This window comes from Engraulis encrasicolus, chromosome 4, assembly GCF_034702125.1.
Source record: "Engraulis encrasicolus isolate BLACKSEA-1 chromosome 4, IST_EnEncr_1.0, whole genome shotgun sequence".
Lineage (NCBI taxonomy): Eukaryota > Metazoa > Chordata > Actinopteri > Clupeiformes > Engraulidae > Engraulis > Engraulis encrasicolus.
Genome location: NC_085860.1, coordinates 34,167,791 through 34,188,038, shown reverse-complemented (window position 1 = coordinate 34,188,038; position 20,248 = coordinate 34,167,791). Strand labels below are relative to the sequence as shown.

Sequence of the window (20,248 nt, the reverse complement as noted above, 5' to 3'; positions counted from 1 at the left end):
CGTGCATTCATACATGGGTTACAGCTTGTGTAGAGTATTTGAGTGCATGTGTTTCAGTGTGAACATACAATGTACATAAATGCCCTGTAATGTGAGTATGTGTGTGAGCGTATTTAAATAGCTTTTGTTTATAATGAATGTGTGTTTGTGTGTATTGCAGAGTGGTTCTGGCCCTGCCAGCTGTTTGTCTGATCCCAGTGCGAAGTGAAGGGGGGCGCAGGACTCTGAACTGTCAACCCCTCATAGAGCATGTCAACCACTATCAGGTGAGTAGGGAGAGAGAAATCTTGACTGAGACATAGAGAAGACATGAACTCTAGATACAAACAAGATAGACAAGTAAGATAGACATGGGCTTGCATGGATAGATGATTATCAGAAAGAGAATGGGGAAAGGAGATTGAATGTTCTGCCTGAGTTTTCCTGTTCCACTACCTGAAAGGCCGATGCATGCCATGTTTGTCATGTTAATAATGTAATGTTCCCAAAATGTTCTCAGCTTGAAAAGTGGACAGTATGGTGGAAATTATGTTGGAGTGAAATAGAATGTTTTGGAATGCCTAAATAGTCTAAAACTGGACTAAATATACTGCAGCTGCAGTAGTGTAGTCTATGTAGAACGCAGGTATACACAGTATACCCACCTGGAAATTTCAGGGATTTCTCTATACCCACCTACAAGTAAAATTGATTAATCCATTATTTAGAATAGCACAGATGTATACAGTATACACACCTCAAAGATGCTCAAATACACAGTATACCCACCACAAAAAAGTAGACTACACCACTGTGCAGCTGCGCTGTTTAGATGGCAAGTATAGTCTGTTTACATTGGACTCCTTGTTTTTTTTACATCCTGAAATTGAAGGGAAAGACCAAGCTAGTCCATTTTGTTTATAACAAACTGCCATTGCTCATTCAACGCTCCTTTCTAGTTCTGTGTGTGTGTACTCCCTTACGTCATAGGAAATGGGAACGGAAAAAAGTTCTTGTTTACATTCTTGAAGCATGTACAAATACACCCATACACTTGGGGCCCTGTGCTGGTAAATATAGTAAGTGATTGTTGTCACCTGCTTCCGTTCAGAACAGACCTCTGATTGGCTCATTACGGTATGTGACATTCCATTAGCTGGTGTAGCCAAATCTATTATGTAATAATAATTGATATACATTATCTATAATGTATTAATAACTATTAACTGTAAATCCCGTTGGATAAACTTGTAAGCTACTGTAAATGTAATGTGTTTATGTAAATGTGAGCCTATCTATTACAGCTTTTTCTGTACAGTTCCATCTTTAGTGCTTTTGTTGTATTGTGTGTTTCAGAGGAAGGTATGCAGTCCAGCGGGCCTCCTGCCTTACCACCTCACCGCCCACTTCCTCAGGGTGAGTGCACTAGGCCACACCACACAGCCTGCCATCAATACATCAGTGGCATCAAAATATATCGTTTATCCTGAGGGCATTATGAAAATAAACTTTCTAATGCTTTATAAGACTGATTTAAGCTAAATTTGGACTGTGTCTTGGGAAATATATATCTGTCAATCCAAATAAAGAAGTAAACTCTGTGTGTCTTTTGTTCTCTCTCTCGCATTCATTCTCTCACTCTCCCACTTTCTCTTTCTCTCCCTCTCTCTGTCTCTCTCGTATATATGTTTGCACTATTTTAAGGGGCTGCTTGGTGCCAGTGTCTGCTGTGATTCTCCGGCTGCTGCCATCAACTCAGCCGTGTCAGAGATAAGCCAACACTGCCCTCTGCTGCTGGCCTCTGCTGGGGTAATCACTCCCATCCTCCACAGCTCTGATCCCCCCTCCTCCTCATATCCTTTCATCTCCCCTCTTTTTTTACCTTTCTCACACCTCCTCTGCTCTGCGCTCTTCTCTCCATTCTTCTGTTTTATATATCCTGTTTTGTTTCTTTACCATTTATCTCTTTGTTTCCCCCTACTTATCTATTCTTTCTTCTTTTCTTTTCTCTCCTCTCATTTTCAATTTCTCTCTCTCCTGTATGTTCTCTCGTTTCTTCCCTTCTTTTCATTTGTTTCTCTCTGCCTTTTTCTGCTCTTCCCTTCTTTTCCTTTTCTTCTTCTCTCCTCTGACTCTGCATTGCCATCACTACTCCCTTTTAAGTGGGTGTGTTTCTCATGGCTGGTGCCAAGGCGCTGGTGTTAATTACAGTTGAACCGCCGTCACTCCATTTAGTCAGCGCTCCCCCAGGAGCTGCCCTTCTTACTGCGGGAACTGGCTGCTCCCATTAACCACACGCACAGCACGCTGTACTGTACTGTAGTCTACAATGAGATACTGCCCCCTGGGGCTCTACCTAGAAAAAAATGGTGTGAACAAGTGTGTGTGAGAGAGAGAGAGAGTGAGCAAGAGAGAGAGAGAGTGAGAGAGATGTATATAGAGAGAGAGAGCGAGAGAGGTTTTTTGCATTTGTGTGAAAGGTGTTAATGTGTGTGTCTGCGTGCATGTTTAAAAGGTGTGTATCTATATGTGATTCGCAGCGCTGGTGGGCTGGTCTGTCACCTGTGCTGGTGTCCCAGTGGAATCGACTGAGTGATGGGGACGATCTGCCAGAGAAGCTGCGGCTGCTGGCGGACTGCCACTCCTGGGCTTGCAGGTCACTACCATCCATACCTGCCATTACTGGCCAATTCTGTAGTGTGACCTCAAAGGCATTGGTTTTTTTTTTTAAACAGATTTTTGTATCCGTTCACGTGTAAACACAGTATGCCAATACAAAATAAAATAAAAACACCATTGTGAGAGGTGCATTTTAGCTCCTGAAAACAGTCATTTTTGAAGGAGCTTTATAAGAAAATATAGTATATTCATGTGTAAACAGGGTCTAATGGAAAACTGGACATCATTGTCTTCCAAAATACTGTACCCATTGCATTAAATACACACACAAACACACTTGCATCCACAGGGACACACAACTTACGTGTCTTATACTGTATGTGATTAATTCTACCAGGGAAGTAAGCTTTACCATATTTTCTGGTTGTGCTCATTGTTGCCCCTGCTCATGTAATATGATCTTGTGTTGTGAATGGTCTTTTTGGGGACAGAACAGTTAAATAGGACTGCATAACTTCATATAATAATATAAATTACTTCTGTAACGGTTCAAGTCACTTTACAAGAACAGTCTGTGACAGTGCAGTGTGTTGTCATTGCAGGTGGGTGAGAGGGGAGACTAGTGGCTTGGCTGCCGTCCCGTCAGCCTCTCCCCTTCTCCTGGCAGCGTGTCTGCATCAGCAGTGGACCAGTGCACCTGATTCCCTGGCCAAGACCGGAGCGGAGAAGCTGAGCCAACTGCAGCAGCAACACAAGCCGGTGAGGAGGGAGGAGCACAGACTACCTACTTTACATTACAGGGGTTAGACAATGAAACATTCTCCTGGATACCATGGCTCTTGATACATCACAAAGACTTGGTCACAGATGCGCCAGCAAGGCATGCACCAACAATTTGTCCTCTTTTGAACTCCGATAAGTCACCCATAATGTTGTGTGCATTGCAATATTTTGAGCAAAACTGTGCTCTTAACCTTCACACTCTACTCTTACTGGTGCAATGTGCAAGTCCAATTTAGCCATGAAACCTCCCATACTACATTGACAGGTTTTTCAGTTTCATTGTCCCAGCCCTCAGTGGTTCGCAAACCATTTCTGCTGGAACCCACTTTTGGATTCAGGGAATATTTTCATGACTGATTAGGGCGCTGCGAGCCCCTGCAGACTTCCTACTGGAATGGGATTCGAACTTACAATGTTCTGATCTCGAGACCAACTCCCTCGACCTCATCTTCCTCCTGCTTTGCTTTAGTCATGATGACAAGTACAGCCAAGAGAGCAGTCACCTTGAGAGAGAAAAAAGGCCCACTATGTAGCTGACAAGCGACTACTATTGGCATGGTGCCCATTACCAGCCTGTGGGAGATGCACGTGAAAGGATTCCGTGGTGTAACATCAAAAGGGCATGAGAAGTCATTGGGACTCTGCGCATCATCCCTCAGCTTGCAGGTGCAGTGGGAAAAACATCACTTAGAAGTAGAGTCTGGAGCACACTGCAGCTTATCGTAGTTTTTCCGTTTTTATTGTGTGCAAATAACGGACTACGGTTTCGATGTTGCTAGACGTTGCTAAATCATCTTCAAGCTAATCTAATCTATCTAATCCAATCTATTTTTGTGTGCTTTTTCTCAGGTCCTGGTGTTCCTGTTGTTCTTTCACATTACTGATCTCCTTAACGCCTACCTCAGTTCTCAGGTATTTGAGGTTTTTTGTTTGTTTTCTCAGAGTTTGAACTTTGAAACCAGATGTGAAAAGCAGATTGTACTATTTTGCTCAGTTTTATACTGTGGTGTGTGTGTGTGTGTGTGTGTGTGTGTGTGTGTGTGTGTGTGTGTGTGTGTGTGTGTGTGTGTGTGTGTGTGTGAGTGTGAGAGAGAGAGAGATGGTGGTCTTTTTTTAGTGTGTGTATGTGTAATGTGCTAACTTTGTATGAACGTATTGTATGACTCTCGGCAGGGAGGAGAGAGTGTGCTGATGGCTCAGAAGCACTGTTGCGCAATCCTCCCACTGGTAGTGCAGACTGCGGACTGGCTTCAAATGTTCCACTCAAAACCTGCTGGTAAGGAAAATGAATGACACATTATGGATGTGTATGACTGTTGTCATTGCTTTTTTTCTTTTTGTCATACCAGCCATGTCAACTTCACGTTTCAAAACATGAATGACTCACCATTGCAACAGTAATTATCATCAATAATGTGTCATCAGTGTTCCTGACATGGGTCATTCATGTCATTCTTGTACCAGTTATATGACACCCTTATGTAGAGGCCATCACACAGTGTTACCCTTTAACTTTTTTTTTATCATACATACAGTACATGTTGTACTCAAAGCAGAGTCCTTGTGCACAACCACTGTCAGGGTGCTGGTGATGTGCAGTTAAAGCAATCTATGTAAAAGGGGGATAAATCACAGCACACTGGCCTTCTTTGCTGATAGTTTATTTGGTAAACATCGCGTTACCCGTGTTGTCTTTTCCCTGTGTGCTGCAGAGCAAGGCCAGTACGCCTCTATCACCAGCATCAGCACTGAGGAGAACCACCGCCTGATGCCCCTGGCCTTCCACAGGTGAGTCTTCAAAAGTGGAGGAGACACGCTCACACCATCGCCTAAATTTTATAACAGTTCTTAAAGGACCAGGTCAATTTCAGTATGCTGTTGTATTGCTCACGCTATCCTTGACTTGTCAGTACCCTGTGATGCCACATTTTTCGGCTAAGCCCTTTCCGAGATATGAGCTATTGTAATGGGGGCAGCGTTTGTTTCCATTAAAAAAAAAAAAAAAAACATAGGCTTACTCCAAATATTTTCCCAAAAGGTACCGCTGTTTCCTAGTTGTCTGCTGATGTTGTATAACCTTTCCGATGTTTTTGGGAATAAGTAAAAATGTTTTTTTGAAATGTAAACAAAGCGCTGCCCCCATTACAATGACCAAGATTTCGGAAAAGGCTGAAAAAAAAAAAACGCAGGTACTGACAAGTCCAGGGTAGTGTGAGCATTACAACTGCATGTTGAAATTGACAGAACTGGTCCTTTAGCTGGGTGCTGAATCCCACATAAAACATAAATGTATGAAAGAAGTAGAGGTGCACCGAAAATTCGGCCGCAGAAAATATTCGGCCGAAAATGCAAAAAAAGACACTTTCGGTTTTCGGCCGAAAGCCAATTGAGTGGCCGAATCGGAGGCCAAATAGAAAATGAATTGAAAATGGCCATTAATAAAACTAATTCCAGTTCTACTCTAACATTTGAAGACTTCAAATACACATTTATTTTCTTTCAAAAACATGTCTAAACATTTATTGTAAGCTGTAGATTTAAGCAATATTTAAAAATAGTGAAAAACTTAACTTTTGATAACTTTTTACTGAATTGTAATATTCGGTTTCAGTTTCGGTATTCGGCCAAGTGATTAATTATTATTAGGTTTCGGTTTCGGCCACAAATTTTCATTTCGGTGCACCTCTAGAAAGAAGCGAAGGACAGCCCTCTGTAGAGTCTTTTTCTGAAGAGTGCTGTCCTTCGCTTCTTTCATTCTTCTACAGGTGAGCACAACCAGTCACTCCCCGGCTCAAGAAAGACTCCTCTTGCAGTCCTTCATGTGTTACCATTCACTGTTTTGTTTGTTTTGAGAAAGATGATAAGGAGAACATAGTAGGACAGCCGTAATGATGAGGCAGACTTTACTCTATTTATCCTAGCAGTATTGATCAGACAGACAGGGTCATGATGCCTCTCTGTCAGCAGCTGGTATTGATCAATAGAGCCCTAGCTGTAGTAGACACTGGAGAACCCAAACAATGTGGCAGACACTGGGTCACACACAATGTGACCTTTCATCCGGCATGTCAAACGTTAGGTTGTCATTATATCGGCCACATTTGTTATCAGCTAAAACTACAGGATGCAAACAAGACATTTCGTTTTGTGTGAGAGATCAAATTATTTTGGACCCAAAACACAAAAAAGACTCCCCCAAAAACCCGATCCAATTAACAAGCGTCCCACTATGAAAGCTTATTTTTCCTTTCCATTTAAGTTACAACTGCTTTGTCCAAACAATATCTTTGTATTAGGGGTGGGCGATATGACGATATTATATCGTGAATCGCGATATTGAGTAAAAGATCGTCTCGAATCTGCCAAAGTGGAGAAATCGTATAGATCGTCTTGCAGTGAGGATGTTTATTATCAGTATCAGAGTGACGTTTTCTCACTTTTGTTGTTGTCTTCACTTTATTCTTTACATTATGGTATTCCAATTGTACACTTTATGAGAGTGTCATCAGTGTGTTAACATTTTATTGACTGCAAATTACAAATTGCAAGTATATGAAAGTTGTTTTTTGTTGTTTTTATTTTTTGGATGGAAGATCGTGATAAAATATCGAAATCGTGATTTCATGTTAAAATATCGTGATACAACTTTTTTGCCATATCGCCCACCCCTACTTTGTACACCTTGTGACAGACAAGGAAATATTGTACTTTTATACCTTTTATTTGTGGCCAAACTTCAGCTCTGCAATTGCTCAGATCTTATGAAATGGTGATATTCCTTCTAGTCTGGTACCCTCTCTGGATGCAGCGGTGTTGAACTGGGCAGTGAGAGCTCCCGGCTTTCTCTACACAGCAACTCAGAGTTACTGTAAGCTGCTCCAGCTCTTCTTAGACGGCCAGACCCCAGCTCCCAAGCCTGAGGCATCCACGGATCAGGTAACAACATCTAAGGATAAGGGCTCCATCTCCCCTCCCCTCATATCCCCAAAATGTGATGCGTCTGAGATGTCATGGTTTTGCCCAGTCCGTTGTATCTGCCCCTGCAGATGTTCAGTTAACATGATAGCAGTAGCTTCTTGTACTGTACGAACCTGAGATTTGGGGGTTTTGAGGCTGTGCCCAGAGATTCTTGAAGTATATAGAGATATGCCAATGTAATAGCCTAATGGGCACCTAACGTGACCAGGTTCCGGTCTGCCTAAAGGGGCGTGTCATAATACTCCTAGAATGAATAGAACAGTCCTTAGGTCTGCCCAAAGGGGGATTTCCCTAGCCAGGCTGCGCCCTCCTAGTGACGCAACACCTTCGGTGTTTGTCACCTCGATTGCAATTTCCCCAATTCGGATTCCCCCCCCCTTGCAATTGTAGAACCCGGAAACAATGGGTCAATGAAATCTCTCTCTCTCTCTCTCTCTGATATGCCTCTAGAAGTTGGGGGTCACTGCACAGGCCACTGTGGCATTGTCACTTGTTCTCCAGACTCTAACCCAATTTCACTTGATTTGTAATTACCTAAGTAATGATTTAGTAATAGATGGTGTTAGTAGTAATGTAATGGGTGTTTCTACAGTTCTGATTAGATTTCAGTGAAGGTCACATGTAACTTTGTCAGGTGTCTGACATGTGTCTTGACATGTGTTTGACATGTGTCTTTGTCAGGTGGACATATCGCTGGTTTTGGCAAAGGCTCAGAAGTCTCTCCTAAAGATCATCACCCTCAGCTCAACAGGCTGCCTGACACACACACAAAGATCCGAGGTACACACACACACACACACACACACACACACACACACACGATGGCGTAGGATTGCACATTTCTTTAATACATACATTTTTCACAATGTACATCACTGTCAATCACGAATACTTTACAAAGGCATTGCCATCAGTTCCATAACACTTAGATTTTCTCTACTAGGGATGTTTTAGGTTGTCCAAATACTGCCATTCAGTTGTGTTTTTTTTAAGTAGCTGCCTGTATGCTAGAATCATATACAGTTTGGGAAACCACTTATTTAGTGTTGATTATTAGTTATGATTCATAACACTAATAATCAGCACTAAATAAATGGTTTCCCAAACTGTATATCGTTTAAATCAATCACGTCCTGTTGCAGGTTAGGTTTAGGGATGGTTGTGGGCACAATTTCACAACAAATTTGCTATTTCCCTTTTTTGTTTCGCTTTTTTTTTGGGGGGGGGGGGGGTTTGGGGGTATGCCTTTATTTGACGGGACAGTCGAAGATGGTGACAGGAAGCGAATGGGACAGAGAGACAGGGGAGGATCGGGAAATGACCCCGGCCGGACTCGAACCGGGGTCCCCAGGGGTGGGCATGCAAGCCCAAATGTGGGGGGCTTAGCGCGCTGTGCCACAGCGCCCCTTGTCAGGTTAGGGTTAGGTTAGAGCAGAGGATTTTCGCGTTTACAGAAACAGAAATTCGCTGTGGCAACAGAAAAACTGTGCAAACCCAGTCACGTCACAAAAGTGCTTTTCCATGGTGTTCGAGGAGCACGACTGAACTTGAAAAGGCGCCACACAACATCACAGAATGCACTAGCATGAAATACATACGCCTGTGCATGATGCCAGTCTGCTATGCTTGCTGCTATGTGCCCTGCAGTTGGAGACCCTGTGCGGAGAGCTGGACCCGGAGGTGGCAGCCACTCTCAGCATGCAACTCAGCCCCCCAGACTTCAGCCAAGAGTTGGACTTCCTCTGAAGGAGACAGTGCCGGCGGTGGATGTTGCAGGAACACCCATTAATGCTGAACCACACCGCCGAACAACATGATTCCAATGGCCTACCAAACTTAGGTGGGGGTCCAGAACGAATTTTTTCCCCCTTTCCCCCCAAAAAATGTTAACTATTGTCGAGTCCAAACACTTTTTTATGGTTTATATAAATGTTGCTGCTTTTATTTATTTGACCAAATAAATACATTTAAAAAAAAAAAATCAGTGCCAAATATCCAACATTGCTGCGTCTTTGGGACCTTTGTGCAAACCATGGGTCCCTTTCATATTTTTTTCAGTTATTGGCACCAATGCTTGACACTGATGTAACAGTCCTAACATTATCTGGTGTGTGACAGACACAAAACACAAATACCTTCAATCTTTCTGCTCACAAGTCATGATGGCTCACTCCTAAAACAAATCTGCTTTACAATGGAATACATGATTTCCATAATAATAGATGCATAAAAAAAATATTTCCCACACTGCTAAGTCACAATATAATGTTATAAGCCTTATGTAACATTGGACTCACTAGTGCAAAGTTTTTTTTACACAGCGTCTGGTTCTTAATAGAATGATTAGCTTAAAAAAAAAAAAAAATCACGTCAATTGCCAATGGTCTGCAGTGAGGTATCTTCAAAGGTGGACAAGTGATAGGTTAGATTTAGTTACGCCAGAGTCTGTTGAGCCCAAGTTTCATTATTCTCATTATTTTATTATTTCTTCTACTAGCTCTATACTTACCTCTGTCTTATGTAAACCAGGTTTGATGCTTGACCACTTAAGAAATAACCCCCCAGTTTATTCCATAATTGTAAAAAAAAAAAAAAAGTCCTGTAGTTCATTTCAATGATAATTGGGCTCTAATTCAATGGCACACCTTCAGACCTCATCATCAGAGACTCTCCAGCATGAAATTCATCTCGGATCCTGACACAATAGTCCTGGAAGTGTCCTGCGATGCAGGCACAGTATTGAATCCCTGGAGTTGCGTTTGTAGTGGTGTTTCAGTGCTAAGGCTCGCCTGCCTTGACATGTCCAGGTCAGAAGTGGGAGCAGGAACAGGTACAGGGGCTGGGGCGTCATTGGGGGAGGCCTGGGTGAGTGGGTGCACCATGGACATGTGGACGTTGAGGTTGTGTGCCTTCTCGAAGCGCTTGCTGCACATGTTGCAGGCGAAGTCCAGCTCGGCCTCGGCCTTGTGCTTGGTCATGTGGTACTTCAGAGAGGCTCTCTGACGACACTGGAAGCCACACACCTCACACCTGTGGACCGGAAAAGATGAGAAGGGTCACCGGCGCACTGATTGGCCAAAGAAAGTAGAGTAGAGTAAGCGTAAGAGTTTTTTCCCTCAAGCCATCCGCTTTTTGAATTAAGACAATAACTATTTTTAATTATTTTTTATTTTATTTTATTTTTATTATTTTTATTTTTTACCATCCAACACAGCACAGAGCAGTTGCAATCCCCATTTCACTGCCAATTGTGCTTGCACAAGGAAGCACGTGACAAATAAAAATCTTGAATCTTGAATCTTGAATATTCAAGCCCATGCATTTCCTGGATCCATGTGATGTCATGCGAGCGCCCCTTGACCTGCTGTTAGGAGACCTTTGGAGGCTTTATGCCCCATGTACATCAAGCGCTACCAACGCGACCGGGTAGCTGGAGTGGTTGAAGAAGTTTCGCCATGAAATCGTTTTATTCGCTCTGGACGCTGCCCTGACATGTTTGATTCAGCTAATCACATAACGGCTCTGTCTTGACAGCCTGGGACATTCCTCGACATGAACGTTCCGATTGGTTTTCGCCGAACAGCGTCATAGCGAATTCGCTTAAGATTAGCTTGAGTTTAATCGTCAAAAGTCGCCCTGGTCGCTCAAGAAGCTTCGCCAGGGGCGCAACTACTCATTTCTGGGGAGGTATGCAAGAACGATTTTGGTGCCCCCCTCTCTCTGGCGCCCCCCTGCAACGCATACGTTGCATATACTGTAGTTGCGCCCCTGAGCTTCGCCCCTGGCGAATTCGCTCCGGTAGCACTGGTCGCGCACCCTCCATAGAGAATGAATGACTTCCGTCGCTTCATTTGTGTTGGTCGCTCCCGATGTACACGGGGCTTTAGGTTGAGAATAAATTGAGATCCCTTAGCACTATAGATGGCGGTAACGCACATCTTGTGCCATCACCAAATGCCACAGACAGAGAAGGAGGGGACAATGCCCCCTGAGGAGACGGACTTGAGCACAATACTTTGCATTGGTTGGGCGTAGTTTGAATCATCTTACTCTACTAAGAATATCTTTGGCTTGGATTTACAGACTAAACAAACGTTCTACAATATTCACTATTCAACATTCCCTCCTGCTTCCACTGTCCTATCAGCCATTCCTTCACACACACACACACACACACACACACACACACACACACACACACACACACACACACACACACACACACACACACACACACACACACACACACACACACCAATTGTGGACAGATTCTTGCATCTGTCCATGTGACGTGTCTACTGACTGTCCTATCCTATGCATCCTTCTACTTACTGCAGTGGCTTTGCTCCTGAGTGCCGCATCTGGTGTACTGACAGATGCTTCCTCTGCTTGAAGGTCTGTCCACACTGGTCACAGATGTAGTTCCTCTCCTCTGGAAAAAGCGGAATAACAATATTACATTACATAGCACTTAGCTGACGCTTTCATTTTATTCAAAGCGACTTACAGTTATTAGTTATCAGGGTATTGGTTACAGTCTCTGGAGCAATATGGGGTTAGGTGCCTTGCTCAAGGGCACTTCAGCCATGGATGGAGGTGTAGGGAGAGGTCAGGGGGGATTCGAACCTGCAACTCCGAGATCGATAGACCAACTCTCTAACCACTAGGCCACATATTATGGTCGTGGTCTCCAGTTCAACTTGAACAGCTGCATTAGAACAAGTTGTTTAAATGTAGTATGTGTAGGTCATCATAGACGCGCTCCATTCACATCAAATTGAAAAATCAAATAGAAAATGTGTGGTTTCTGAGAGCTTGGAACAGATGGTGAGGAGGAAAAGGGTCTGATTCCTGTCCTCACCTGTGTGGATGAGTTTGACATGCCTCTGCAGGTAGCGGTCGATCATGAAGACCTTGTTGCAGCCAGGATGGGGGCAGGGCCGTTCCCTCACCTCCTCATGGTGCTCTTTTATATGTTTCTGCGCGCGCACACACACACACACACACACACACACACACACACACACACACACACACACACACACACACACACACACACACACACACACACACACACACACACACTATATGTTATTGCAAAAGAAAAAAAACATACCATATATGGTGGATGTGATCAATTCACTGTCAAATTATTTTGTTGTGCATTCATAAAGGTTACACTGCTGTTTTATGTATGCATGTATGTATGCATTATATGTACATATCAGGGTAAATGTATTCTTTTTAGTGATGCAAATGTTTTGTGTGGGAGACCTTCATGCCATCTGAGCCCCGGTACACCGCAGTGCAGCCTTGGTAAGGACACTTGTAGATGTTGGGCAACTCCTCCCTGGACAAGAACAGAAGCAGACATTACAACACTAGAAGATTCTAAATATTTTCAGGGGCTTTTATAACTTTATTGGAAAGGACAATATAAGATGGTAGAGGTGCACCCGAAATTCTGCCGCAGAAAATATTCGGCCAAAAACGCAAAAAAAGACACTTTCGGTTTTTGGCCGAAAGCCAATTGAGTGGCTAAATAGAAAATGAATTGAAAATGGGCATTAATTACACTAATTTCAGTTCTACTCTAACTTTTGAAGACTTCAAATACACATTAATTTTTTTTCAAAAACACGTCTAAATATTTTTTGTAAGCCGTAGATTTAATCAATATTTAAAAATAGTGAAAAACCTAACTTTCGATAACTTTTAACTGAATTGTAATATTCGGTTTCGGTATTCGGCAAAGTTATTCATTATTATTCGGTTTCGGTTTCGGCCACAAATTTTCATTTCGGTGCACCTCTATAAGATGGTGACAGGAAACGAGTGGGAGAGAGATGGGGAAGGCTTTGGAACTGACTTCGGGCTGGAATTGAACTCAGGACCGTGGCGTAACACTTTAACCTTTTCAAGAACTTCAAGTAATGGTACTTCTGCTCAGTGTTATTAATGGCCTGTTAATCGATGTGGTTAATAATATGTATTGTACAGACCTTTCAGACTTGGGTTTTTTCTTGGGCCCGGGCTTCTTCCTCTCCTTAGGCTGTGGTGGAGGCTTTGGCACTTTGCTACGCTTCTTACTTGGCACAGGTCTAAAAACACAGCGGGGTAGTTCCACAATCAGGATTAGTAGGGAACTTTGAAGTTAACACTCATACTCCTCTCAATACCTTTGCTTGATGTTGAATTTATCCATCAATTAAAATGTCAATGAGTTGTTTTCCCCTTACTGTTTGGGTGTGTAGGTGTCTGCCTGCTCATCTGACGAGGCACACTTTCTCCCGTCTCCATACTCCTCATCACTGGAGAAGTTCCTGTGGGTCGGTAGGAACAAAATGGACACCAACATATATATCTGACATGAGATGTACGTAAATCTGTCATAAAATCAGATTAGCCCATGCTACAACCATTTCATACTAATTTTGGTGGATGTTGTTATTGTCCATGGGAAGGCAGTCTGTAAACTGGACAGTATTCCAAAAGCATGGCAAAGTTAACCTACACAAAGTGGTAAACCTACAAACCCCAACTCCATAGAAGTTGGGACGCAAGGTTAATTGTGAATAATAACAAAATACTGCCATTTCCAGAAGTCTGGTTCTGACATTAGTTGGAGAACGGTACAAAGAAAACATATCAACCATCAAAACTGACCAAAATTATTGTTTTGGGGGATATTCATGAATATGTAAATCCAACGTGTCTCAAGAGTTGGGACGGGGACAATAAAAGGCAGCAAATGTCGAGGAAGACTAAAAACAAAACAAAAGACAACACTTAACAGTTAATATCATTAACCGATGAGATGATTTTATATAAAAACAGTGTTGATTCCTATCTTGGACATGATTTCAACAGCTTAAATGGTAGGTGTATTCCTTGTCATGTTTTGCAATGTTTTCCTTTCTGTAGTGCTTACAGTGTGACAGGTCTTGACCAAAAGCCTGGCATTTTATGTCCTGCTGGTCATTATGTTGGAGTTAAACTGTTAAAACATAGTAGAGAATACAATTTGTCCTTACTATGTGGCAGTAATCGAATATCTCCCTTCAAAATATATTGCATGAGTGGCTTTTCATGCTGATTAAAACCTATTTATTTCATTCAGTACTGTATTCAATTCTACAGGTGAGTTAGAACAGCTTATTATATCTGAGATATATTCTAGTAAGGGGAGATAGGACAGGGACATAGAAATTAACGGTGAAGATTCGTAACGCAAATATGGCGTCTACCCGCACATCTCCCGCCTTTCTGGTAACAAGAGCCAATGTGCCTGCTGAGCTGCTTTGCCATTGATCCAATCATCTGGCTGCATCGGCGCACGTGAAATTATGCACATGCTCAGTTGTTAAAAGCCGTTGCTCTCATGCCGTTACAGAACTACTGCACCTGCGCTCTGTCAAAACAAAACGTGAGAAAAGTGGCTTTAAAAGCTTAATTTTGACTCGTATGACACAACCAAGTAGTCTAGATTGATCAGTTTTTCACGGTCGTTTCAACCATATGGTTTTCACAACCGCTGGGTTCCCCTCCGTCCTATACTCAGTTTCCCCATTCATTTTTCCCATTGACTCTCAGATCTGGTCTACTTAATCGCGAAATAGCACCCCGGAGGCGTCACCAAGATGGCCGCCATATGTCCCCTCTCATTCTAAAATCTCTCTGATTATATGGTTGTGACGTCATCTGTCGAATGCTCCATTCATTTCAACGGGGCTCCCCAACGTTCGGACGTCTGTTATTTTTCGATAACGGACGGGTTGGTCTATAACAGACCGCTGTCAATGGCAACAAGACTTTTCACTGCTAAAGCGACTTTTCAACAAGACTCTAATCAGCTGCTGTGATAGCCCGTTGTCCTGGCTACCGCTGTCAATGGCAACAAGACGTTCACTGCTAAAGCCACTGGCTTGTAGGCTATACAAGCAGAGGTACCTCTGATACAAGTCAGTGGCTAAAGCGAAATTCCGGTCTTTTGTCACTCTAATCAGCTGCTGTGATAGACAACACCTGTTGTCCTGGCTAGCCTACCTAGCTAGCCTGTTGCCTAGTGGTGTTTGCGCAGCAACAATCTTAACATGAAATAGGTCTAAAGAAATGTCCCCGCATGTGTGAATCATTTAAGTTTATCCATATAATAAGCGGGTTAACTTTCGGCGAGTCGGTCGCTTTGTGGAATAGCAGCACTTCAGAGAGAACAAGACCCCTCCGCTCCGCGTCGGGGTCTAAAGATTCTCTCTGTCGTGCTGCTATTCCACGGTAGCGACCTTCTCGCCGAACGTTAACCCTCACTTAACCAATGTACTACTGCACCCCCATGCGATCATGGAGGCTGACTTTTGAAGTTAGCACTAACACAAGTTGCATGGTCAATTTTCACTGTAGCACAGGATGTGCAAGACTTATTTTCAAAAAGAATTGACTTCTGCAACTGCTGCTGACTTCTGTAAGCAAAGGACAGTTTCCCATGTCTTCTGGGTCTATTTCAAGTGAGCTCGGGTGGATAGGGGAATGTTAAACCCCTCTTTCATTTGCACACATGAAGCGTCCTTAATATGGTCAAGTTTTCACTAGCTGTAATTCTCGGAGTGCTAGAGTGAGACTACAGCCAATATATATTTCATGATGTCATGAACCTATACAATGATTTTAATGACAAAAATATGTCCTATATACACTCAATCACAGTAAATCAAGGTAATTCAAAACTTTATGTAATAAATATGGTAATTGTTCCCTCTGCATCTTTAATTCTGAGTGACTCAGCCTCTCTGTGATTGTCTTATACCTGGACATTCAAATTGTTCATCAGTACAATTCATTTTGAAATGTTCTTCCTTGTTTTATCTTATTTGGATGTTTATAACATTTCACTGATCCCCGTCCCAACTTATTTGAGACGTGTTGCAGTTATCAAACTAGAAATGAGTACATAGGTCCCCTAAAACAATATTTTTTCTCGGTTTTAACACTTGATATGTTGTCTTTTCACTATTCTCCATCTAAGAAATGTATTGAATGTTTTGAAAATGATAGCATTTTGATTTTATTCTCAGTTTACCAAACGTCCCAACTTCACCAGAGTTGGGGTTTGTACTAACAGATAGATGGTCCACACAGTTGTTATTTAGAAGTGCATAAAATAAGGACTCCTCTAGGCTCTTCTATTATATTTACCACAACCTCAAGGTTAACTTAACTTGGTTTACTACTGTGCCAGGTTCCTGGAATAGCCCCTCCACCTGTATCTCCATTAGTTCAGAGAAAATGTTGTGAGCTCACCTGTCGGACAGGTCACTGTCTGCTGTGTTTTCCGTAGGCTGGGCTGCTACTAAAGACGACATCTCCTCATTTGGGAACAGACCTGCCAACAAGTCAGGCAAAGGCAACACACATTGAACAACCGTATATCGCGCAATATAGTGGTATGAAATACGTATCTTGTACACATACTATACATGATGTAAATCGTGTCCATGACAACTTCATAGATGCCTCAACATTTCAAAAGACTGTCTCTATTTCAATCATCCTCGAAAAGTGGTCTGCTAGAAGTCCCAAGAGGTCCACAGTTTTCCCTTTCTTATGCCATACATATAACCTTCAGAGCTTACCTACTTAGGACTGTGACATTGCGACCCAGGAAAATATTGTGTGTACCTTACTGGGTAACAAATGGACTCACCATCTGTGCTAGGCGAGGAGATGTTGCCCTGGTTGGAGTGCTGCTGTGTTTGGGGAGTGGTGACTGGACTTGGCTGGACAGTGCTGCTGGCGGTGGCAGCATTGCCCGTTTTGCGAGGCGTCCTGGACGCCCTGTGATGGCTGCCATCTTTGCCAGGCTTCCCTCCTTCCGCCGCTGACACATGACTGGAATTTGCTGTTGCCTGGCTGTCGTCGGAGTCCAACACGTAGCTGTGTCCGTCCACGCAGCCCCACACTGCCTTCACCGAGCCCCAGCACTGGCCCTCCAGCACCTCCTTCAGGTTGGGACAGGACCGGCACGCCTCGCCGTGGTGATGGGCCCAGGACACCAGGCTGTGGAGACACTTGGGGTCGGAGGTGATGGCGGTGCCTGGAGAGACCAGAATCAACAGTTCAAGGTGTAAACCAAACAGAGCAGCTGACAGCCTTGACTTCCCTACATTACATTACACATAGCTGATGCCTTTACCCAGTGCAACTTACTTAGCTTACTGACTTGACTTTTTTTTTTTTACAGGGTATTGGTTACAGTCCCTGGAACAATGTGGGGTTAGGTGCCTTGCTCAAGGGCACTTAAGTTGTAGGGAATGGTTAGGGGGGGGGATTGAAACTTGGGGGGGCTATATGGGCATATGGAAGGGTGAGGGGTGGAGAAACCTAGTTCTGTGTTCATATTGTGATTAAGGGTATTATTACTTCAAAATACATCAGTATACTGCACCTGTACAGGAAGATTTTGTAAATAAAAAGTAGATCACAAAAAACACATACAATGTAATGGGGACCCAATTCTGGTGCCTCTCTCTAGCTGGGCCTGGGATAACTTACCGGTTTGCTCCATCCATCCTGTTGGCAGGCCTGAAGCCAAGTCCCCTTTGCTACACTCACTTTCATTGTGTATTGTTATAAACATTGTACCAGAGCGGGGTCCGCTTTGAGGGGAGGAGATGGAGATGATGAGCAACTGAGGGTTCTGACTGCATGTGACTGTCCCAAAGCCTGCCTGGACATTGATTCCTCAGTGGGATCATGTAGGGTGCATGTAGAGAGACATAATCAACATACCTGATGAGGCTCCATCCGCAGCAGGCACACTTTCAGATGATCCCCTGCAGCACATAGTTGTACAAACATTTGGAACGGTTCTGAGAAACAGTATTTGTGCCCCTCATACATTCTAACTGGTACCCCTACATCTCGCCAATGATTCTTACCTTTTGCCGTCATGGCTTGCAGGCGTATGGTTTACTTTCTTACGAAAATCCGCAAGGATGCGGTGGCACTTGTAAAACTGACCATGACAGGTCTTACAAATAAATGGAGACAGGTGGGGGTCACGGTTCATAGGAACGCCGAGGAGCCGTTGAAAGTCTGAGCAAAAAAGCAACGGGGCTTTCAACATCTCTAAGTCCAAGACGTCCACATCCATGTCATTCCCAAACTCTTTATCGAAGGCATGTCGTAGTCTCCGTATGGAAAATTTCCCATGACATAGGCGACAAAAGGCAGTGGTAAGCCGAAAGTTTCCTAGAGAAATCAACATACATGAAAAGGTAAACAAGTGAGTGAGGGAACACGTCAGTCAGTGCACACAGCCTGAATGTAGGGCCGAACATGCATAGAGATTGCAGAACAGGATGTATGGTGGCTTAATTATCAATTTACAATTGGCCTCACCTTTCTGTTTTTTAGTTGCATGTGTGTGTTTTCTACTGTTTTCAGTGCCATGTCCAAGGGCGTTCACACCTTCTTCGTCTATATCGTCCTGAAAACTCCGTTCACTGGTTGACGATGATGAGTTTTCTACAGAGAATTTCCGTGGTTTCCCCCTGCGCCCAGGTCGCCCTCTTCCCCCTGTTTGGTTGGGCTTTCTGGTAGACGACGACTCGGTGGCACGCGTACGTCTTTGCGTTCTCTTCATGACGGACCAGTTGACTGGTGCTGATGTTGAAAACCACGAAACCGTGAAGGTGGAGAAAGTCTGTGTTAAACTACCGTTAGCCTCTCTTCAGACATGTTACACGAAAGCTACGCTGGATTGTGGATACCACCACACATACAGAATTGCACGAAAGTTTTAAAATCTCGAGTTCTCCTGGCAGCCCTTTTACGTCTTTAACATGGAAAGCGCTGCTATAAAAAATACGCACCGTCTGGTGGTACAAAAAAACGCGTGCAGACCGGAGAAACCATATTTGCTTTCCAAGTGCATATGATTTTGGAGTGTTTTGAAGGAAATGACAATAAACCCAGGGACCCGGAAGTGATAAACATTCGCCCAGCGAGCACCCCCTCATGTTTGGTACCACAGCGCCCCCTTGGACGTTTTAGAAACTGCACTTCAGAGTGCTTTATTTTTGGAGTGACCGTCTCCATTGAAGCAAGGCCTATAGAGTATGTAAAATAAAAAAGGACCTATATATAGCGAAAGTAAGTGAAAGTCACGTTACCATTTTGACATACAGCTTACAATGCACTCAATGAAATTGCATGAATGTCTCACCTGGCTGCCAGCAGAGCAGTGGGCTCAAAGGGAGCAGTGCGTTCTCAGTGGCCAGTGGGACACGGTCATGGGTACAAAAGCTTTTTCCCGCAGGCGTTAAGAATGATGAGCATGAGCACATCTTGAAGGCAGCCAAGCCTTGCACTTTTTCTTACCCCCTATAAACTTTCACCTTTCACCTCTCTCTCTCTCTCTCTCTCTCTCTCTCTCTCTCTCTCTCTCTCTCTCTCTCTCTCTCTCTCTCTCTCTCTCTCTCTCTCTCTCTCTCTCTCTCTCACACACTCACTCACACACACACACACACACACACACACACACACACACACACACACACACACACACACACACACACACACACACACACACACAGTTCAGTAGCCTACGTATGTACACACACGTGTAACATCCAGAATGTCAACAGAAATTCCATTTACATATCATGAACTATATGGTGAAATAAGACACACACACACACACACACACACACACACACACACACACACACACACACACACACACACACACACACACACTTACGTCCTATTTATTTATCATTTAGGATACCTTCTGGAGAATTAATCTTAAATTTTAATGTCAGTGACATGCAGGTGTAACGGAGGCCACCTGTGAAAGAAAGCCGAAAGCCCTCCTGGGAAACTCCAACTC

At 43.5% G+C, this 20,248-nt stretch overlaps 2 protein-coding genes across 2 annotated transcripts in view; one reads left to right on the top strand and one right to left on the bottom strand.

The window, feature by feature from the left end:
- Positions 1-9,231, top strand: part of LOC134447681 (Fanconi anemia group A protein) — a 43,595-nt gene extending 34,364 nt beyond the window's left edge. Inside the window, exons 33-43 of the mRNA XM_063197269.1 lie at positions 161-266; positions 1,336-1,395; positions 1,684-1,788; positions 2,520-2,635; positions 3,201-3,357; positions 4,231-4,293; positions 4,555-4,657; positions 5,094-5,169; positions 7,167-7,317; positions 8,041-8,139; positions 9,007-9,231. Of these exons, the coding sequence (XP_063053339.1) occupies positions 161-266; positions 1,336-1,395; positions 1,684-1,788; positions 2,520-2,635; positions 3,201-3,357; positions 4,231-4,293; positions 4,555-4,657; positions 5,094-5,169; positions 7,167-7,317; positions 8,041-8,139; positions 9,007-9,105 (1,135 nt within the window). The 3' untranslated portion in view covers positions 9,106-9,231. The remainder of the gene's footprint in view (positions 1-160; positions 267-1,335; positions 1,396-1,683; positions 1,789-2,519; positions 2,636-3,200; positions 3,358-4,230; positions 4,294-4,554; positions 4,658-5,093; positions 5,170-7,166; positions 7,318-8,040; positions 8,140-9,006) is intronic.
- A 101-nt stretch (positions 9,232-9,332) lies between these two features.
- On the bottom strand, positions 9,333-19,326 carry znf276 (zinc finger protein 276). The gene is made up of 11 exons (XM_063197270.1): positions 18,757-19,326; positions 18,294-18,606; positions 18,145-18,188; positions 17,060-17,449; positions 16,657-16,738; positions 13,599-13,682; positions 13,362-13,460; positions 12,634-12,709; positions 12,221-12,338; positions 11,692-11,791; positions 9,333-10,389 (listed from the first exon to the last, which is right to left on the bottom strand). The coding sequence occupies exons 1-11, from the start codon at positions 18,998-19,000 to the stop codon at positions 10,020-10,022; spliced, it is 1,920 nt and encodes a 639-aa protein (XP_063053340.1). The 5' UTR covers positions 19,001-19,326; the 3' UTR covers positions 9,333-10,019.
- Positions 19,327-20,248: the final 922 nt, after the last annotated feature.